The 21,374-nt window shown below is 33.9% G+C and overlaps 1 protein-coding gene and 1 non-coding gene across 2 annotated transcripts; one reads left to right on the plus strand and one right to left on the minus strand.

Moving 5' to 3' along the window:
* The first annotated feature begins 4,933 nt into the window (after positions 1-4,933).
* On the plus strand, positions 4,934-5,040 carry LOC112087665. The gene has a single exon (XR_002900211.1). It is a non-coding gene; the product is annotated as a small nucleolar RNA R71 (small nucleolar RNA).
* A 7,991-nt stretch (positions 5,041-13,031) lies between these two features.
* LOC18020651 (60S ribosomal protein L3-1) lies at positions 13,032-15,579 on the minus strand. The gene is made up of 6 exons (XM_006403323.2): positions 15,475-15,579; positions 15,261-15,355; positions 14,458-14,568; positions 14,039-14,343; positions 13,539-13,948; positions 13,032-13,458 (listed from the first exon to the last, which is right to left on the minus strand). The coding sequence occupies exons 2-6, from the start codon at positions 15,343-15,345 to the stop codon at positions 13,200-13,202; spliced, it is 1,170 nt and encodes a 389-aa protein (XP_006403386.1). The 5' UTR covers positions 15,346-15,355; positions 15,475-15,579; the 3' UTR covers positions 13,032-13,199.
* Between the last annotated feature and the right edge of the window lie 5,795 nt (positions 15,580-21,374).

Below are 21,374 nucleotides of genomic sequence, written 5' to 3' on the forward strand. Positions count from 1 at the left end.
CACCTCAATACCAGCTTCAGAGATCTTTTGGCCTAGTACAATGCCCTCCTTCACCATAAAGTGGTATTTTTCCCAATTGAGCACTAAGTTTGTCTCCTCACATCTATGTAGTACCTGACAAAGATTAGACAAACAGGAAGAAAAATAAGTTCCATAGACAGAAACATCATCCATGAAAACTTCTACTTTCTCCTCAATTAGATCATAAAGCCTTTCCAGTATGCGGTTCTTTGCATCAGCTCAGGTGGTTCTGGTTTCTTGCTGCGGGATATGTCTGTTCCCCATTTATGATATCTCCCAACTCATCTCTCCAAATCAGATGATTCTAAGCATTCTAGAAAGATGACTCAAAGATCTCAAATATTTATGAAGGCTTTGGAAGGTAAGGGCTTCTTCCTGGGTGATCTTTGAGGTGCATCAGATCGGTCCGGAATGGATGTGAGACAGGTTCATTTTCTGTTGGCCATATCTTTCATCTCACTTCTCCAAATCCATTGATTCCAAGTGTTCAGGAAACGTGAATCAATCTTCTTAATTTGTTTTGAAGACACCGGAGACCAAATCGGACGAGAAGGCTTTTCCGGTTTTGCAATCTTTAAAGCGTATCGGCACCTGGAAAATTTAGCCGATGATCATGTTCTGCAGTTCAGGTTTTGGCCGAGTCCTGCTACCCGGGGTAAGGTTTTTGGCCGAGAAAAATCGACCTGCGGTGCATGGTTTGGCCGATAAGCTACAAATGCCTATTTTCATCATTTCTTTACCTTCTCTCACCATTTTTTCCACTGGTTCCACCTTTTTCACTCCAATTAAGCTCCAGAGCACATGAATAACACTCCAAACATGCAAGACTCCCTTGGACCTAATGCACTTCCTAATAAAAGCTAAAACCAAGGCTAAACTCTAATAAAACTACCTAAATGCATGCATGAGACTCTATATTTGGACTAAAAATGCATCCTAAACATGTTAATATATGAGTATATCAACTCCCCCATACTTGTCATTTGCTTGTCCTCATGCAAAAAGAAAAAATGAGAGAGAGGTTGGAGTTTGGAGTTCACATTTCTTTAAAGAGAGAGTTGATCATCAAAAGAATTCAAGTTCATGGTCCTAGTTATAAGTTCTGAAATGCAATGCAAGGAATACTTTGAATGCAACAAGTTCAAACCATGACCTACACAAACCTTCTTATCCTTCAGCCTCTTAACATTCATTAAGTTGTAACCATGTGGATCAAAGTGATGCTTATTCAAATGAATTAGCTTGGCTGAGGGTGAGGTTATGAGACAAAAATGATCTCATTCAATGCCTAAGTGGGTTCAACGCAGTAGGGGATCTGTCATTGAATGATCAAACTTTGGCAGAAGGCTAAAGGTAAAAAGCAACTGATGCATACAAGAGCAAGAACTCATCTAACCCCAATACCTAAAATGCCTCTAACCCAAACTCTCACACTAAATCCACCCTCTCAAGAACCTCACACTTCTCTTCTCACTCATTTATTTTTTCTCACTAGGGGATTCAATTTTCATTTACAAACACTGGCTTTGGGGTCTAAACTTTACACTTCGCTCTCTTTCACTTAGCACTTTCCATCCTCTTTTCTTATCTCTTTAGACACTTGAGCCTTTTTTGCTTCTTTTCTTTCTTTCTTTTTTTTTGCTTAGAGGCACTTTTCCTTTTTAAAACACTAGAGATTTCTTTTCTTTGAACACTAGACCCAATTCCATTTTCTTTTCTTTTCCATCCCCTAGCTCTCATCAGTCTCCACTTTTCCATACATCTCTCTTTTAAGCTCTCACCAACAAACCATTCCCCCACACTTAATTCTTACCATGATCTATTAGTCCCTTGATGATGGAACTAAATATCATGAGAACTCACCCTTGTCGCTTTAAACCTAACACTTTCTGCTAAGTCTGATCCAAGGTGGCATCTCAACACTCACAAACATTTGGCTTGAAGGAAAGTTGGGTTTAGGGTGTGGAAACTATTCCAAAGATAGGAATCAGCTATTAGAGCTAAGGAAAAGAGTGGTAAAAATGGGTTTCTAGCTCAAATATGTATAACTATCCACAAGCTCATCTAAGCAAGCATCACATGATGATTAAAAATCAGGTTAAAAGTTCCACTTGCTAAGGCTGAGTTCAATTCAAAGCTTGTTTCAACCAATGTCTAAACAATGCTACACATTTCATCACTTGCAAGCATCAAAGAACTAATAACTAGGGCCATGAACTAAACTCTTAAAATGATGCTCTCTCAAAGAAACCTATCATTACTCCCATGCAAATGATGCAAACCTATATGCTTATGCAACTCTAGACTCAATCCTAAAATGTGAATGCAACTAAATGAGCATTTTTGTGAAAAGTTTTCAGATTTTTCAATTTGTTTGGTTTTTCTATGCACTTAGATGCTATCCATGATCAGATGAGACTCAAGATGCAAAATAGAAAATAAGAACATAGAAAACATGATTAGTAAACATAAAGCCCTTCCCCCACACTTAAATAACATAGTCCCTTGTGTTATAAAAGTATGAGAAAGAGGATAAACAAACATGAAATGCAAAAGATAAAGAAGAATGCTAAATGCTCATTTATAATTGTTTGGAGTGATACCTGATGTTTTGTTTATGAAAAGTTAGACATCACTGGAGGTGGGTAAGTTTTGATGTCACTCCTTTCTGCGACTTGGCTCACCAGCAGCAAAGGCCGAATCTGCTTCTTTCACTGCCCTTAAGCCTTTTTCTCATCTGTTGCTGGTTTTTTTCCACCCTGTTCCTTAAGCCACATGATTTCCCAGACATTTACAACCTGAGACCACTCCACAAAACACATCCAAGCATCCTAAACACACAAAAAAAAAGATTAAAAGACTATATGTACAAGGATAAGCTTGGGGTGTCTCCCAAGAACACTTTCTTTTAAGTTACTAAGTTTGAGTTTTGATACTCTTTTAAGGAGGTTGTGGTGGAGAAGAGATGCTCCTTGTCTTGTCCATGAACTCAAGTGTAAGGAGCTTGTTCATCAGCTCTTGAACACATTCAGATCCCTTGTCCTTGAACTCTGGTGTGAAGATTGCCCTGACCTTAGCAAATGGTCTTGATCTTCCATTGCCCTTAACCTTGTATTTCATAGCTCCACCATAAAATTTCCATGGAGTGAGAGTTAAGACTTGAGAAGAAGACCCAAGAGTGAATGGTTTGGTGCTTTTTAGGATCTTGTCTTGTGAGCTTGAACTTTCCCTTTTTTTTTATTAATCTCTTTCTCACTTGGTGTAGGAGATAGAGATTCCAAACAAGCTTCATCATCACTAAAGAAATGTCCTTCAAACTCAAGATCAGGTCTTATTAGAGATTCTTTCTTCTTCTCCACATCTGCTAGGGGTTGAGCTTCTTTTATAGTTCCAATTCTCCCCACATACTTCATCTCATAGTCTTTAAACTCATCAACTTTCTCAGATATAACTCCAAAAAACCCAGCAAGAGGAGGCTTAAAAGAATAGAAAACTTCATCATCTACCTTTGTAAGCACCACTCTTTGAGTATCAAAGTCAATCCTTGCTCCAATGGTGTTTAGAAAAGGAGTTCCAAGCAAGAGAGGAAGCTCTTTGGTCTTCTTCATCTTCATTACCACAAAATCAGTTGGAACTATGCAATCACCAATCTTTAGTGGGTAATCTTCAAAGATTCCATATGGCTTCTTTGAGTATGAATCTCCAAAGGTAATTGAGATGGGGTGATGCTTTAAAGTCTTGATCCCTAGTCTCTCCACCATGTCTAAAGACATTACACTGATGCTTGATCCAGAATCACATAAAGCATTGTCCACTTTCAAGCTTCCAAGACAGCATGAGATGGAGAACTTTCCTGGATTACCTAGCATTGGAATAGTTTTGGGTTTCACCCTTGTTGAACTAGTGCTAGAGACTCCATCAGATGTCCTTCCTTGAACCATTCTCTGATCCTTTCCTTCAGAAATCTCAGAATCATTCTTTTTCATATCAAAACTAGCTGCCTCCCCACCTTCTTTCTCAATGTCCTCACTGAGATCAAAGAACAGGAACTCAAACTCCTCTATGATGGCGTCCTTATCATCTTTTGTCAGGCGTTGTGCACTTGAGACATTGCCATGGAGAAGATTTTCAATTTCTTGGACAGCAGCATGATTCTCATCATTTGAGAGGATTGCATTGCAGTATTCTCTTGGATGTGCAACTGATGTCCCTGGTAAAGATCCTTGAGGTTGAGAAGTGGAGTGGCCCTTGTTGTTCTCAAAAGTCTTGACTTTGGAAGCCAAGGTTGCAATCTGAGTCATGAGATCAGAATAAGAGCAATCCACCTTGTTGTAGATCTCTGCTATTTTCTTGCTGAAGTCCATGGCACCACTTGCTTGACCTTGGAGAATTTTCTGGAGCAGGTTCTGCATCTCTTGATCCTTATTCCCAGAGTTCTGTTGGAAACTTTGTTGTTGGGAGGGACAAAACCTTGTTGGTTATTATTTTAAGGGTAAAAGTTCTGGGTGGGGTGATTGTTGTAGTAGTTGAAGCCTTTTTGGTTTTGGTAACCTTGTTAGCCACCTACAAAGTTCACCTCATCTGTGATATCTTTCCCTTGAACTTTGTCTTGAAACACATGAATCACATCTACAACAAAGTTGACTGAATGATGACAAGCTAGGAGAAGTTTATCTAGCTTCTCATTGTGAGACTTGATGTCTTTCCTTGTCCTTTGCTCTTCTACACTCACAGCTCCTCTTGAATTCCTGTCAAAGTCTGATCCATAAAGCTCATCACTCTGAGAAACATTCTCCACAAGGGTCATGGCGTCATTGACTTCCCTGGTCATGAAATTACCATTTGAAGCTGTGTCCAAGACCAGTCTGGTAAAGCACCTCTGTAGAAAGTACTTAGCAGCTGAGCATCTGAGAATCCATGGTGAGGGAATTGCATGGTATACCCTCTAAATCTTTCCCAAGCCTCACAAAATGATTCATGGTTCTTCTGAATAAAACTTGAGATTTCATTTCTCAACCTTATTGTTCTTGATGAAGAGAAGAATTTTGTTAGAAATGCTCTTTTGCATTGTTTCCATGTTGTGACTGATCCTTGAGGAAGAGACTTTTCCCATTGATGAACTTTTTCTCCTAGAGAGAAAGGGAATAACCTCAACTTGAAACTGTCCTCACTCACTCCATTCATCTTAGTTAGATCACAAACTCTATCAAAGTTGTCAATGTGATCAAATGGGTCTTCTAATGCCAAGCCATGGAATCTGTTTGATTGCACCATGTTGATCAAGCCAGATTTGATCTTTTTCAGGTGTAGGAGCTTGAATCCCATGTCTGTGACCCTGATCATTGGCCTCATCACCAGCTCCTACTACTGTTCTTGGACGTGGTGGTTGAGCATCTTGCTGATCCTGGTTTCCATTACCACCATGAGCCTGTTGCTCTTGATCCATGCCCAATTTCTCAATGTGCACAGCTCTTTCTCTATGTCTTCTTGCTTGACTTCTGATTTGCATGCAGCTACAACAAAGACAAAACTTGCAAGGAGATCAGTAAAACAAAATAAAAAGGATTTGATCTCAAGAAGATCCAAAGTCCTAATGCTATATTAAACTCTCCAATTGGCAACAGCACCAAATTGATAGTAAGAATTTTTAGGTTCAAACCCAATTACTCAAACTACTCATATCATTGTAGTATTTGAGGTATCAAATGGAGGTTTCTAGACACCAGAACTATGATGGATATATTCTTCATCCAAGCCTAATAAAACAGGTTGGTAACCAAGATGATCTAAAACATAAAACAAGCAAGAACAAGCAATAATTAAGAACTTAACAAGAAAGGTAAGCAAACAAAGACTCAAATTCAAAAAAAGATAAAGCTAAACCTCTAGATGTGATCATTGATCAGGGTGCTTTCAATGTTAATTCATGATGCTAAGCAAACAATGCAACACTTGCTATTTTTTAGTCTAGACTTCCAAGTCAGATTAATTCATTCCCATGATAAAAATCTCTTTGTTAATTACCTAATCAAGACTAATTCCCATTAGTGAATAAGCAATTAACATGCATGAGGTTCTAAGCCTAATATGAACAAACAGCCTCTTTGTGCATCAAAATAAGATCTAAGATACACTGAATCTTATACATAAAGATAAAGCAAACATCACATGATCTCTAAATCCAATCAACTTAGAACTCAAATATAGACTAATCCTTTCCCAAAGTATTAATCTCTATACTAATCCATTTTCAAACCTAATTCCCATTAGTGAAATATGAATCAGTATGCATTAATAAACAGTTCTAACATGTCATATATGCTTCAAACAAACATTCACATGGCATTCAAAACATAAACCCTTAAGTTAGCTCATTCAGGCATTTCATCAAACATCTTGTGGGTGGAGAAATGCCTAAATTCTAGATAAAGCTTATAATGAGAGATCTAGCATTAAGAGAAGCTAACTAAGGAAAAGAAATGAGAATCTAAAACATAAACATCATAAAGCAAACATCTAAAAACCCTAATCTACACACCTATAAGCTTAAAAGAAGACTACTCACTAATCATGATGAACACCATTTCCTTTGCAAGAGGTGATGTTAATCATGATTGGAAGTAAATATAAGAAGATAAGATGATAAGAAACATCTTTTGATTGATTAAAACCCCAAGATATCTCTTAACAAATTTGTTTTTCACAAAAGGGGAAAAGAAAACAAACGATGATCCAAAGATGTCTAGGGTTTTTCTCCCAAAAACTATTTATACTAAGTGTTCTGGACCGGGTCAGCCCAGGAAAAACTGGGTACTGACCCAGCTTCATTGGGTCCTGGATGGTTTGCTGCGAGATGGTCTCCTTCTCATCCATCTCGCACTGCCATGTCGCAGCCCCAAGCGAGTGTGGGTGCGACATGATACTTCTCAACATCCATCTCCCACTGCCATGTTGCAGCCCCAAGCGAGTGTGTCTGCGATTCAGGTATTTTCCTTCTCCACTCGCAGCTCCAATTTTGCAGCATGGTCCTGGTGTTAAACACACGCTGCTGCGAGTTGTTCAATTGCAGTCCCATCTCGTAGCATTTCATTTTTTCTCGGACTAGTTTGCATTTGAGGCACCATAACTTCCGGGATACTGATCCAAATGACTCAAGATAAACTCCAGAGGGAAGGAAGCTCAATTAGCTATAACATTTCTGAATAGTGTGAGTGCATCCGGGGAGAGAAAGGCTTTCCAGTAAGCGGTTCTTTGCATCGCCTCAGGAGGTTCCGGTTTCTTACTGCGGGATGTGTCTGTTCCCCGTTTGCGATATCTCCCAACTCATCACTCCAAATCATATGATTCTAAGCATTCTGGAAATATGACTCAAGATCTCAAATCTTTATGAAGGCCCCGGAAAGTGTATCAGAAGGTAAGGGCTTCGTCCTAGGTGATCTTTGAGGCGCATCGGATCAGTCCAGAATGGATACAAGACAGGTTCATCTTCTGTTGGCCATATCTTTCAGCTCACTACTCCAAATCTATTGATTCCAAGTGTTCTGGAACCATGACTCAATCCTCTTAATTTTGTTTGAAGACACCGGAGGCCGAATCGAACGAGAAGACTTTCCAGTATAGCGATCTTTAGAGCGTATCGGCACCTTGGGAATTTGGCCGATGATCATGTTCCACGGTTCAGGTTTTGGCCTAGTCCTGCTACCCGCGGTAAGATTTTTGGCCGAGAAAAATCGACCTGTGTTGCATGGCTTGGTCGATAAGCTCCAAATGCCTTTTTTCATCATTTCTTCACCTTTTTTCACCATTTCTTCCACTGGTTCCACCTTTTCCACTCCAATTAAACTCCAAAGCACCTGAATAACACTCCAAACATGTAAGACTCCCTTGGACCTTATGCATTTCCTTATAAAAGCTAAAACCAAGGCTAAACTCTAATAAAACTACCTAAATGCATGCATGAGGCTCAATACTTGGACTAAAAATGCATCCTAAACATGTTAATATATGAGTATATCAATTACGCAGTGATAGAGGTGGTGAGTATTATGATCCTGCCTATTTCTAGTCTGTAGGCATTATACATTAGACTACGGCTCCGTATACACCACAGAAAAATGGTATATCCGAGAGGAAAAACAGAATCTTTAAGGAAATGGTTAATTCCATGTTATCTTACTCGGGATTAAGTGACAGATTTTGGGGTGAGGCCCTATGAACGGCGTGCTATTTATTAAATAAGTTTCCTAACAAAAGGAATAAAGTTACTCCATATGAACTTTGGTACAAAAAGAAACCAAACTTGAAGTACCTCCGAGTTTGGGGTTGTAGGGCGGTCGTTAGACTACCCCAACCCAAGATTAAAACTTTGAGGGAAAGAAGTATTGATTGCATTTTTATTGGATATTCTGAGCATTCCAAGGCTTATAGGTTTTATGTCATAGAACCTAATGATTCTATACTCATCCACACGGTAGTTGAGTTAAGAGATGCAATATTTGATGAGACTCGTTTTTCATCTATACCTATATGGTTCCTAGTTCAAGTTCTGTTGTGCCACTTAACAAGTCACATGTGCTTCGTAAGAGCAAACGAGGAAGAATTGAAAAATCATTCGGTCTTTATTTTCAACTTTATTTAGTTAGAGGGTCTAGAGATGAGATTGGTTTCCAATACTCATATTATTATCTTGTTGATGAGGACTGTAGGACTTTTGATGAAGCTATGAAGTCTCAAGATGTTGTTTTTTGGAAAGAAGCAGTAAATGATGAGATGGAATCCATCATGGGAAATAACACATGGGTCATAACAGATCTCCCACTCGGTTGCAAACCTTTAGGCTGCAAATGGATCTTCGAAAAGAAGATGAAAGTCGAAAGAACAATCGATAAGTTCAAAGCTCGATTGCTTATCCAAGGCTTTAAACAAAGGGAAGGTATTGATAACTTTGATACCTATGCTCCTGTTGCTAGGATTTCTTCTATAAGATTATTGATTGCTTTGGCGGCTATTAATAATCTTGTGATTCACCAAATGGATGTTAAGACAGCATTCTTAAATAGTGTATTAGAACAAGAGGTGTATATGAAATAACCTAAAGGGTTTATCATGCTTGGTAATGAGGATAAAGTGTGTAAGTTGATAAAGTCATTGTATGGGCTAAAGCAAACACCTAAACAGTGGCATCAAAGGTTTGATGAGGTTGTCTTGTCGAATGGATTCAAGTTAAATCAGTCGGATAAGTGTTTATATAGCAAATTTAATGAGCCCGGTAATGGAGTAATCATTTGCTTATATGTTGATGACATGTTGATCTTTGGCACCGACCTTAGACAAGTAGAGTTTACCAAAGCATTTTTGTCATCAAATTTTGCCATGAAAGACATGGGGGAGGCGGACGTGATTCTTGGAATTAGAACCAAGCGTGAAAACAAAGGACTATCTTTAACACAATCTCATTACATTGAGAAAGTGTTTAAGAGGTTCAATTGTGAGAATTGTTCTCCAATAAGCACACCCATGGATGTGAGTGTAAAGCTTATGCCCAATACAAGACAAGTGGTATCCCAACTCGAATATGCTTAGGCTTGAGATTTCTTTAAAAAATATCTTTTCTATCAATAAAAAAAATAAAAAGAAAATATAAAAGAGTTGCAATGGTTTGCAAAAGATTGAGAAATATAACCATAATCCCAACAGTTGTGATGATATAATAACAAAAACTCAAGAGTTGCAATGGTTGGTAAAATAACCATAAACTCAAAAGTTGTAATGTTTAGTAAATAACCATAAAATCAAGAGTTGCAATGGTTGGTAAAATAACCATAATCTCAAAAATTGCAATGTTTAGTAAAATAACTATAAGCTCAAGATTTGCAATGGTTCACTAAAATAACTATAACAATTAAATCTCCAACATTCCTCCTCCATTTAAGTGAAATCATAGATTCACTAAATAAATAACACATATACCAAATTCATCCATAAATGAAAATGTCATATGTATTTTAAACCCAATAAGATACTAATTTTCACCATGAACCTTGAAATAATACATCTCATATGTATTTTGAACAGAATAATCAATTTCTGCACCCATAGAGGTAAAAGTTAGGATAGAATTACATGTTTTTATATATCGGAGAAACAAAAGCTCACGTAAAAGTTTAACTAATAACAATGGAGGCTCACTAGCAGTAGGGAGTAAAAAACAGTCTTGTTTGCAACAAAATGAGAACAATGGCTGTTTACTAACTGCATATATTTCAGTACTTTTTATTGACCAAACCCAAGCATTACAATCGGGACATTGCATTAAGTTATTATTTGGTTCTTTTTTCGTGTTCTTCATTATTTTCCTTCAAATATTTAACATTATTAGTTCTACTATATTAAAAAAAAACAGTTATGATATTACGACTAGCAATAGAAATACTCATTATTCCAATTTTTTGGGAATAATGTTATCGTTTGATATTGGTTGAAAATCACCATCTATTAAAAAATAAAATTTTTAATAAATAGATGTAAATTAACATTCCAATAGTATTTTTAAAAAATATATAATTTTAAAAGTATTATTAATCGAAGATTGTTGTTGGGAAAAACTTTCTAATTCTATTGAATTTCCGGTATTCATTGATTTTTTATACTTTCCTGCAAGGAAAATATTTTTTATAATATATTATATCAATTTCATATTAAAATCTTACATCATTAAATGGAGCATATCACAATAACAGTTCAAACATCAATCTGCCAAGTTTTAAAAACATCCTACATGAGTAAATTTTTAAAAATGAAAAATCTCATACACAGTAATTAAATTTGATCATATTACTTAAAAATAATATATTCTTTCTTGAACAATAGTGCACTCGTAGATCTTACGCCAATAGTGTCAGAAAAACTTGTAACTGTAGCAGATATTTCAACTTCATGGCATTTAACAGGTGAATTTCATGCTTGATTAATAAAATGTTTATTATCTCTAAGTAAAAATAAAAACAAAAACTGTGTCTTATTGTTATATATATTGGTAAAAAATTGTATCATTTTAATGAAAAGTTGTGCATCTTCAATAAGTAATTGTGTCTTGATTTTGAAAAGATTCAATGCTTCAATATTGAAAAATAAAATGTTTAAATTTTGAACAGTTGCAATGGTTTAATAATTATCAACTCAAGGGGTGTAATGGTTGGTAAATTAACCTTAATTTTAAGAGTTGCAATGTTTAGTAAATAACTATAAACTCAAGATTTGCAATGGTTGATAAAATGATCATAATCTATACAATTGTAAATAATAAAATAACCATAAACTCAATAGTTGCAATGATTACCCAAAATAATCATAACACTTAAATCTCTAACCTTCATTTTCTATTAAAATGTAATCATAGATTCACTAAATAAACAACATATATACCAATAAAAAATCCAAAGACATAACCATACAACAGCTAACAGTTATATACATAAAAACACAATTAACCAAAAATGTAATAGCAAGACACAATGGTTCATTCGTAGTTTTATAGAACTATATAATTTAAAATAAATTAAACGAAAAGACACAACTTTATAATAATGATAACCTTACATATTAATAAATGTTATACACAAAAATATACAACTACCTAAAAATAATAATAATAAGACAAAATAGTTTATTCATAGCTTTTCATATCGTTATTTTCTTCATAAATTTAGGTTTTTTTTTGTTCTTCCTAGCCTTTTTTTTATCTTGAAACTTTTTGCAATTTTCATTTCCTTATTTTCAAGACTAAAATCTTCATCACTTTCACATAAATTGGTTTCTTCTTTGTCTTCTTTTTTCACTTCGCATCCAAATCTATTAGTGTCATTGTCTACTTTAGAAAGTGCATCTTTAATCTCCATTATAGTGAGTTTGGTATATCATGTATACTGTGTCAAATAAATTATATAACGATTATAGTATAACCAAAAGTAGTACTACACTTGCATAATTAATGATAATTAAATTTAAAAAAAAATAGATTTTAAATGGAATCAAATAAATTCATAGAACAAAATATTATGTTGTTTTCTAAGATTAGTGATAAACTTGTCAAAAGAGTTAATACTTTTCCGTTTTGCCTAAATTTTGAATTTTCTTCCAGAAATATTTTTCTATATTGAGCGGATGTGAAACCTTTCACTTCAAGGTCTTTTTTATTCATAGCTGAATATAATATAAAAAAAAAATAGAACTAAAAAATTCATAGGAAAAAAATATTATGTTACCTTTTAAGATTAGTGATATAATTGCCAAGGGAATTATCATTTTTGTTTAGTCAAATTTGTTTTGCTTTTGTTTCAAAAATATTTTTTTAAGAATTGAGTGGAATCACCTTTTATTTCAAGTTTTTCTTTATTTATGGTTAACCATCTACTAAAAAACGTTTCTTGTAACACCATTTCTATAACAATTACTTGCAAATTAACAATGTTTTGAAATTTTAAATTAATTTAAAATTTATCAAATAATAAATTGATATATAAGGGATTGTTTCTCAAAATAGAGAGGATTACAGAAAAAAAGTTCAATAAAATGAATAATGAAGATTGAAATAAAATATATACAATCTTGAAAATACATAAATATTAACACGTTGATAATCAACAGTTATGTACGAAATGGTATAATTAATAAAATAAAACGAAAAGACACAAGAATATAATTGTAACATTTGAATAAATGAGTAGTATTTTTTTTAAGCAGTGAATAAATTAGTAGTTATTATACATGAAAAAGTATAATAGAAATACACAATAATTCAATAGTTATAAAGGTTATTATTTATAGATAAAGAAGCACAATGTTACACAGAAGCCTCGGTGACGCTCGAGAGAGAAGAAGTTAATTTTTAGAATTTTTAATTTTGCAAATTGGCTTTGTTGATTGTAGTTTCTATAAATTAATCCTTTTGGAAACATGATTAAAAATAATAGTTTTCACTAAAGTGGTTAACCAGTGAGATCGCTTATAGGTCTATGATGATTTAGATATTCATATCTTATCATAATTATAAAAATGTGGGGAAGCAAGAAGCATGATGTCCAAAATATCCAAATAACTAAAACAAACAAAATTGCAGCGAGTCATTCAAAAGAGTATTTAATGACTTTTTCAGGAAGAGCTAAGATAGAACAACGTGTTTAAGCCTTAACACGGTTGTAAAACTTGTTCTTTTCCTGGGTGGTCTGGAATTTACCATGTCCCATCTTGGAGGAAGTGTCAATGAACTTGAGTCTGATCTCCTCAAGTGCAAGACGGGAAGTCTGAGTGAGTAGTGACTGTCTGAGAGTCACAACCCTCTTCTTTGGACCCATGCAGCATCCCTTAATCATCAAGTAGTCATCCTTCACAATACCGTAGTGTGCAAATCCTCCCATCGGAGTCACATCCTTCTCAGTCCTACCATAGCCACAACGTCATCAGTTACATAACCGAGCAAGATAAGAACCAATGAACCAGTAAAGAGAAATTATACTGACCTGTCGTATTCAGTCATGGCTGTGTGTGTCTCCTGACCAACCTTGCCCAACCTGTAAATCTTCTTGTTCAGTTCAGTACGGTGATGGTAACCGTTCTGACCAGCTCTGGCAACAGTGTATGAGACTCTAGCTGGATGCCACGCACCGATACAAGCAACCTTACGTAGACCCCTGTGAGTCTTACGTGGAAGCCTTGTCACACCCCAACGGGTAACAACACCTTCGTAACCCTTACCTTTGGTGACACCAATCACATCAATCATTTCATCCTTCTGGAAAACTGAGTCGATAGGGATCTGCTTCTCAAAGAAACTGTAGGCAAAGTCGACTTTCTGGGCAATGGTACCACCGTTGATCTGGATCTCCATCATGTGAGCCTTCTTCTGCTTCAATCCCTTCATCTTCCTGATCTGCACGGTAGAAAGGTAGCATATAATTGCAAGCAACAACAAAATGCTGAAGTTGATTAAACCGGTGAAAACATTTGATAGCAAAAATACCTGAGTGTGGGCCAAAACACGGATGACAGTTCCGTATTTCTTCATCTTCTCAAGCTGAGCATGAATGCTCTTCTTGCCATCCTCGCTTTCGTACTGCTTTGCGTACCCGGTGAAAGCCTTCTTCTTAGACTTGGCCCAGTTCTTGTAGAACCTTCTCCTGACCTCCTCACTCAAGTGCTGAGCCCAGACAGTGTTCAAGGACCTCAGGCCACGGGGAGTCTTGACATAGGCAACAACTCCAACAACCACCATGGCAGGTGTCTCAATGATGGTAACAGCCTCACAGGTCTCCTTCTTGTGAAGCTCTATACGAGAATAGAAAAAATAAGCATGACCATTTAAACTACCAAACTAGATATTAGAGTAGGAGAATGAAAAAAAAAAAATCAGCTTAAATAAAATGAACGACAATCACTTACTGGATCCGGGCTTCTCGACTTCTCTAACAATGTGGGTCATACCAGCCTTGTAACCCATGAAGGCGGTGAACTTGCAAGGCTTGGTTTGGTCATCCTTAGGGAATGCCTTCACTGATATTCAAATTCAAAAGTTGTGTTTAAATAAAAAAAGAAAGAAAACTCAATCTTAACTCTAGGAAAGATAGAGTATCTTTCCATTCACAAGATAAACTTTCATTCACATGATAACGAAGCAAGCATTGCAATAAAACTGAAACTTAAGTTGAAGAATACTCAATCTTAACTCTAGAAAACAGAGCAGAAGTTCTATTTTGAAGGTACCAAAGCAAGTAGCTCAATAACAATGAATCTAAATTTGAAGGATACTCACCGTAATTATAAAAACAGCAAAAATTTACATTTTGAAGATGAAATGACAATTTGAAGAATTCTCAATCTTAACTCTAGAAAAGATAGCAGATATTCCATTTTTAAGGTACTAAAGCAAGTAGCTCAATAACGATGATTCTAAACATGAAAGATACTCAACCGTAACTATAAAAAACAGCAGATTACATATTGAAGATACACATCTAAGCATTTCAATGGTACGGAATCAAATTTTGAAGAAAACTCTATCGTAACTCAAAAAACAGATTAAAGGTTCCATTTTGAAAGCACCCAAGTAAGCATTCGATAACACTGAATCTATAATTTGAAGAAAACTCAATCGTAACTTCAAAAAGCAGATCAAATGATCAATTTTGTAGTTACCCAAGTAAGCATCTCGATAACACTGAATCTAGAATTTGAAGGGAACCCACCTTTTCCTCTATGACGGTTAGCTCTCTTCCTCGGTAAGAAACCAAGTGACCCGTGCCTTGGGTGCTCAAACTTCCTGTGAGACATTCTTCTTCTCCTATAACGGAACAGTCACAAAATCGGAAGAATGATATGAGAAGAATAGGAGATCTACGAAAACCAAACGAAGAATGGGGAGAATCAATGGAGATAAAGTGGAAAGGAAAAGAGAGGAACCTGAAACTCCGGTGAGTCACTCCTGCGGCTAAAGCTAACAAAACACTGACGGCGAAGAGAAGCGTGGATTTATAATAAACCCTATTTTCGACTTATATGTAACCCTATTTTCAATTGTGTTGGGCTTCAAGACCCAATTTGAAAACGGATTTTAAATGTCCAAAAACGTTTAGGGTTACATATTTTGCTTGTTTTTTTTTAAAGGCACAATTGAAAATGGATTAAATGGTGGAATAATGGGAAAAGAAATTGCATTCTATGACCAACCAACAATCTTCCAATATTAATTGACAAAAACACTTCAAAAAACATTTGTGTCATATATATTTTATATGAGTGTCATGTTAAAATGTCAATCTCAGAAAATTTCTCAAAACAAAATTTTACAATGGATTCAACTTACTAAATTAATTACTATTGTGTCATTTTCAACCACAACAACCATTTATATATTCTTATCTTATTTATATTAATTAATTTAGATGTTACACATAAGGGTGATGAAGGCAAATTTTTCCAAAAAATATATTTATACAATGGTTAAATATATTCTGAATACGTTTGTAGTCAAAAGGTATTCAAAAACATATATTTATTCCAATAATTCATGATTTTTATTTAAACCTAACTATATTTATTCTAATGGTTCATGAGTTTTATTTAAACCTAAGACCAGGTCCATTAGAAGGTCTTCCTCGAATTTGGGCACAAAATTATAGGCATTTTGGTTTTTAAAAAAATAAAAATAGGCCCAACTCGGAAGGGGCGGTTCATCCCGTCGACCCTGAAGACTCCGCATGCGAACCACGTGGCATCCGTCGATAGGCTGTGGAAAATGCGTCATTTTGGGGGGGAAAAAACCGCAGAAAGAAAACATTTTTCTCTTTCCCCGATTTTCTTCTTCTCTCGTTCGTGTTCTTTGGCGATTCAGGGCGATTCCGTCGTCACCGCCTGTTCCGTCGATTATTCCCGGTGGAGGTGTAATCCGAACATCGATCTTCCGTCCCCATAGTCCTGGTAAGCTTCGGTTCCTTGTAGTTTTATGTTTTGATTTCGATTTCGCGATTCTAGGGTTTGCGATTTTTGGGGAAAAAAAATCGGGTTGAAATCGGGTTTTTTTTGTTTGATTTCGGTGGATTAGAGGTTCGACGGTTGTCTTTGGTACCCCAAATCTAGTATTCGGTACGAATTTAGTAGATTTGCAAACCCTAAATTCATTTGAAATAAGGGTTTTCGAAATTTGTTTCAAATTTTGGGGCTTTCATCTGGGATTGAAATTGGCGTCTAATTCGTTCAATTAAAACCGTAATATCCTTATTTTGAATACGATTTCATGGTTTTAAGATTGAAAATCTAAATATTGTTGCGATGAACTAAGTTTTTTCTATCTCGGGGGTTTATTTGGGGCTTTGTGTTGGTATTCAAACTGGGTCACTCTCGATACATTATCAAGAATCGTGTGTATCTTAAAAGTCATTTGCTTCTTATTTGTTGTTTGCTATATGGTATTTTGCTATATGATTGGCTTCTTAGTTGTTGTTTGCTATATGGTTATATGAACTGGTTAATCGCTTATGAGTTTTTGGTTGAAATGGTTACTCATTTGTTGTTTGCTATATATTAGTAGATGATATGATCATATTGCATAAGGTCATATCATATTGTAATCGTGTGAGTTTATATAGTTTTGCTAATCATATTGTTCTGTGGCAGATCATGCCAAGTTACAGCAGCGGTTCATCTGAAGAAGGTTCAGAGCTTCCTTACTGGGCTTATGCCGATGCCACTTATGGCATACCGGCGAAGTGCTTCTGCGGCAGGGAAGTGAAGCTGAACACGAAGTCCGTGACAACCAGATACATGAACGATTAAAAGAGGATTTAATAGAAAATATTTGGAATAAATTTGGTTAAGTTTTTTTAAAATTTTCAAATATTGTATGTTTCTATTTTCTTGTATTAAATTTTACTCTTATATATTGTATGTTCTACAATAATGTGTAATAAATTGTATTTCTTTTATTTTAATAAATGTGTGTTTTTGTTTAAAAAAAAATTCTTAACTTCAAAAAAAAAATTAATTTTTTTTTCGAGATGAACCCCAAAATAGAGTTCATTACTGGAACCTTCGTTTTCAGCCGAGTTCTTCCCAAACCACCCAACTCAAAAATATTGTTTTTTAATGCTGATGAACCCCTCTATGGGGTTCACTACTGGACTTGCTCTAACTACGTTTGTTGTCAATAATGTGTTGCAGAGTTGACAAAGACATAACACAGAACAAATCATCACTAATGTATGTTTTTTGTTAAAAACTGTTGATGTGGCCGTTAGTGTATCCAATATTAACTTATACTATGTTTATATCTTATTATATAAAAGAGAGTGATTCAAACGTATTAACTCGCAAGATGATGACATATGTCAATTAAAATGATCAGGACACATGTTTAATTAAATTTAAATTATATTTTGACTAATTTAGATTTGGAAAATAAAATTTTAAAATTGGTTCTTAATCCTAAAAAATAAAAAAAAATAGAATAACAAAATAAAAATGTGTTTATTTAAATTAGAATTATATTTTGACAAATTTTAATTTCAAAAAAGAAATAATAATCATCATCATCATATATATTATAAGTAAAGTAAAATTTTGAGTTAAATCTCTCTTATTCAATCTCAGGGGGGCTAATTACCCTTTATCTCTTTTTATATTTTTCTAAAATGAAATTTAATAAAAAAATTATTAAAAATCGTAAATTTCTTTACAAAAAATATTAAAAATCCGAAAATTTAATCAAAAAACATTTAAATTTAATAAAAATTATTAAAAATCGGAATTTAATCAAAAACATTTTAAAATAGAAAATAACCAAAATTTAAAAATTTGAATTTAATAAAAAAACATTTAAAATTATATCATATATAATAAATACAAAGTAAAATTTTCGCTATAAGCTCTCTCATTCAATCTAGGTGACTAATTATCTTTTATTTTTAATAAAATCTTTTTAAATATCCTTAATTAATTAATTAATTTATTAAGAAAAATTTTGAGTTAAAGCTCTCTCATACAATCTCATGGTGCCTAATTACTTTTTACCTCTCTTTAAATTTTAAAAAAAATTAAATTTAATAAAAAATTATGAAAAATCGTAATCCAAAAAAAAAAAATTTAAAATCATATTGTATATTATATATGTGAAGTAAATGTTTCGCTATAAGCTCTCTCATTCAATCTAAGTGGTTAATATTCCTTTATTCTTTAATAAAATCTTTTTAAATATCCTTAATTAATTAATTTATTTATTTATTTTCATTATTTTTATAACAATTTTGCTGCTACTTTTAGTTATTTTGATAATATTAATCTGAAATAATTTCAATCGGATTATCTGGTGAGCGAGATTATCTGTAAAAAAAAATGTACATGTGATGTGAGAAACCCTAGCTTAAGTTGAGAGCTATATATAATATATTATTTTTTAAAATGTATCTTAAGCTTAATTGTGGTTTGGTTTCTACATTGGTCGGTGTTTCGTTGTATTGTTTACCATCTTTTGTAGCTTTTTTTTTATAAATCACTTTTCGATTCTTTCTGTTGTTTTTTTCCGTTTTTCAGTACCAATAGTAGTGTTCCTCGATTATATGTTGTTGTTTTGTGTTGTCAGTTGTTCTTCCTTACTAGTTAATCGTATAATTTTTATTTATTTTATTTTGCTTTGTCCATGTAGATGGGTTACCCCTCTGAATATTTGTCCAGTGTATATATAGTTAGTATGTTTTGCGATTGTCAGCTTTTGTATTTGTCATTTTGCATTTTTCCCAGGTTGTTGTCGTCTCTTATTTTTAAATTTTTATCATGTTATATGTTTTACGATTGTGCGAGATACCAGTTTCCTATGTGTTTTGTTTGTTGAATTATTGGGGTAAAATACATGTTTTTCTCTTTTTTTTTTACTTTTTCATGAATTTTATTCTCTTAACTTCGTTTGATATTGGTTTGTGTTTAGGTGGCGGTGTTTTAAACTGGGTCTTCTGGATCGCTTCTCACATGGGATTCATTCATTCTCCGATAAAGTTTCTTTTTGCTGACTTTGGAAAACTGGTGAAAATCTACAAATTCTTTTTTGGTCTCTGCGCAATTGAGTTTCTATTAAAAAGAAGGACAAAGCTGTCCATGAGTAAGAATTCTGGTCAATCCCTACAAATTGTTTTTTTTTGTTTTTTTAATGTATCTATTTATGTTCAATCACATCAATATTTTCACTTAACGTGGTTAAAACAATGTCAACATATCATAAATCATCTTTATTGTCTAATGAACAGGTTTTAAGTCCTTTGTTTTTTTTTTTAATTTAAATATGGCTTTCTGAATTCTGTTTATTTTTGGGATAATGTAAGAGAGGCCAAATACTCTAGCAGGATGCAGAGGAAAAAAATCCAGGTCCTAAAGTTCTTCAAACCAGAAACGTCTCTATTGATGTATATATATATATATTTTTTGATCTTACACTGACCTATTCATTGATTTGCTTGGTGAAACGAAAGGTGAGACAGTCCAGAGATGCAAAGCTAGATCTGTGAGGCACCAGAGAACATCTGAACGTGCAGTATGTACACCATCTGTCATTTTTTCTGCTAAAACATATTTGTATGATGTCATCATTCCAACGAAGAAACTACATGATCTCAACGCCCAAAAAGAGCACGCAGAGAGAAATGTAATCCTCATATACAAATATCGTTATCCTTAGATCATTCTCATAAATATTATCACCAAAATAAGGTTGCGCTAATTCTTTTGCTCCTCTAATAGAAATTGCAGATGCTTACGGGTTCTCTTGATGCTGATGTAAAATGTTGGTCGAGTGGAAATGAAAGCAGCTTGCGGGGATTTCTTATAACAATCCAACATGTAAATGTTTTCCCCTTTTGTTCCACAACTCTGAACTCTTTCATAAATCAGAGTATCAGACTTTTAAACATTATGCATATATGTCGTGAGTCAAGTAAACAATATATATATATATATATATATATATATATATATCTTTAGTTTGTTTACCTACACTTTGAATATTAATTTTTATTATATAATTTGATAACAAGATGAAGACGATCGAGAAAAACATTAGAAGAATACAAATTCTGAACGATGAAGAATGAAAAATAGAGAATGAGATGGAAGAAGAAAATTAAGAAAACAAAAAAAGAAAACAGAAAAGGGAAAAAAGGGAAAAAAGGGAAAAATGAAGTAGAAAAAGAAGAGAGAAAAGATAAATCGAAACATATAGAAGAACATAAAGTTGACGAGGACGTAAAAAAATGAGGAAAAAATGAACAAAAAGTCCTAGACCATAAACAATAAGATCAAAATGGGTAACACAAATTAGTGAAGAAGGAAAATGATAAGGAGATAAAGAACTCAAAGATGAAGAAGAAAACTGAAAGAAAAAAAAAAGAACAAAAACAGTAGATAAATATAATAAAGTATAAGAAGATGAAAACCCCAAGATGAAAAAGAAAAAATAGAAGAAATTAAAGATGCGAAAAAGACAAACAAAAATTAGAAGAAAAAAAGTTTGGATAAGATAAAAATGACCAAGAAGAAGTAAGAAGCAGAAGATAAAAGCGGCTAATAAAACCAAAAGAAGAAGAATAGAAGATGTGGAAGAATACAAAAACAATAAAAGAAAACAAAGAAGATGAGGCAGACAAATAAAACAAAGAAAATCAACAGAAAAACCGAATGAAAAAAAATCAAGAAGTCAAAGAAGATGAATACAATACATAAGAAGAAACAGTCAAAAACAATGAAAGATAAAAAGGAAAAAACAAAGAATATGAAAAGCTAAAAAATAAATAAAAAGGAGAAGAATAAGAAAACAATGAAAA

Source organism: Eutrema salsugineum, unplaced genomic scaffold, assembly GCF_000478725.1.
Source record: "Eutrema salsugineum unplaced genomic scaffold, Eutsalg1_0 scaffold_17, whole genome shotgun sequence".
Classification (NCBI taxonomy): Eukaryota; Viridiplantae; Streptophyta; class Magnoliopsida; order Brassicales; family Brassicaceae; genus Eutrema; species Eutrema salsugineum.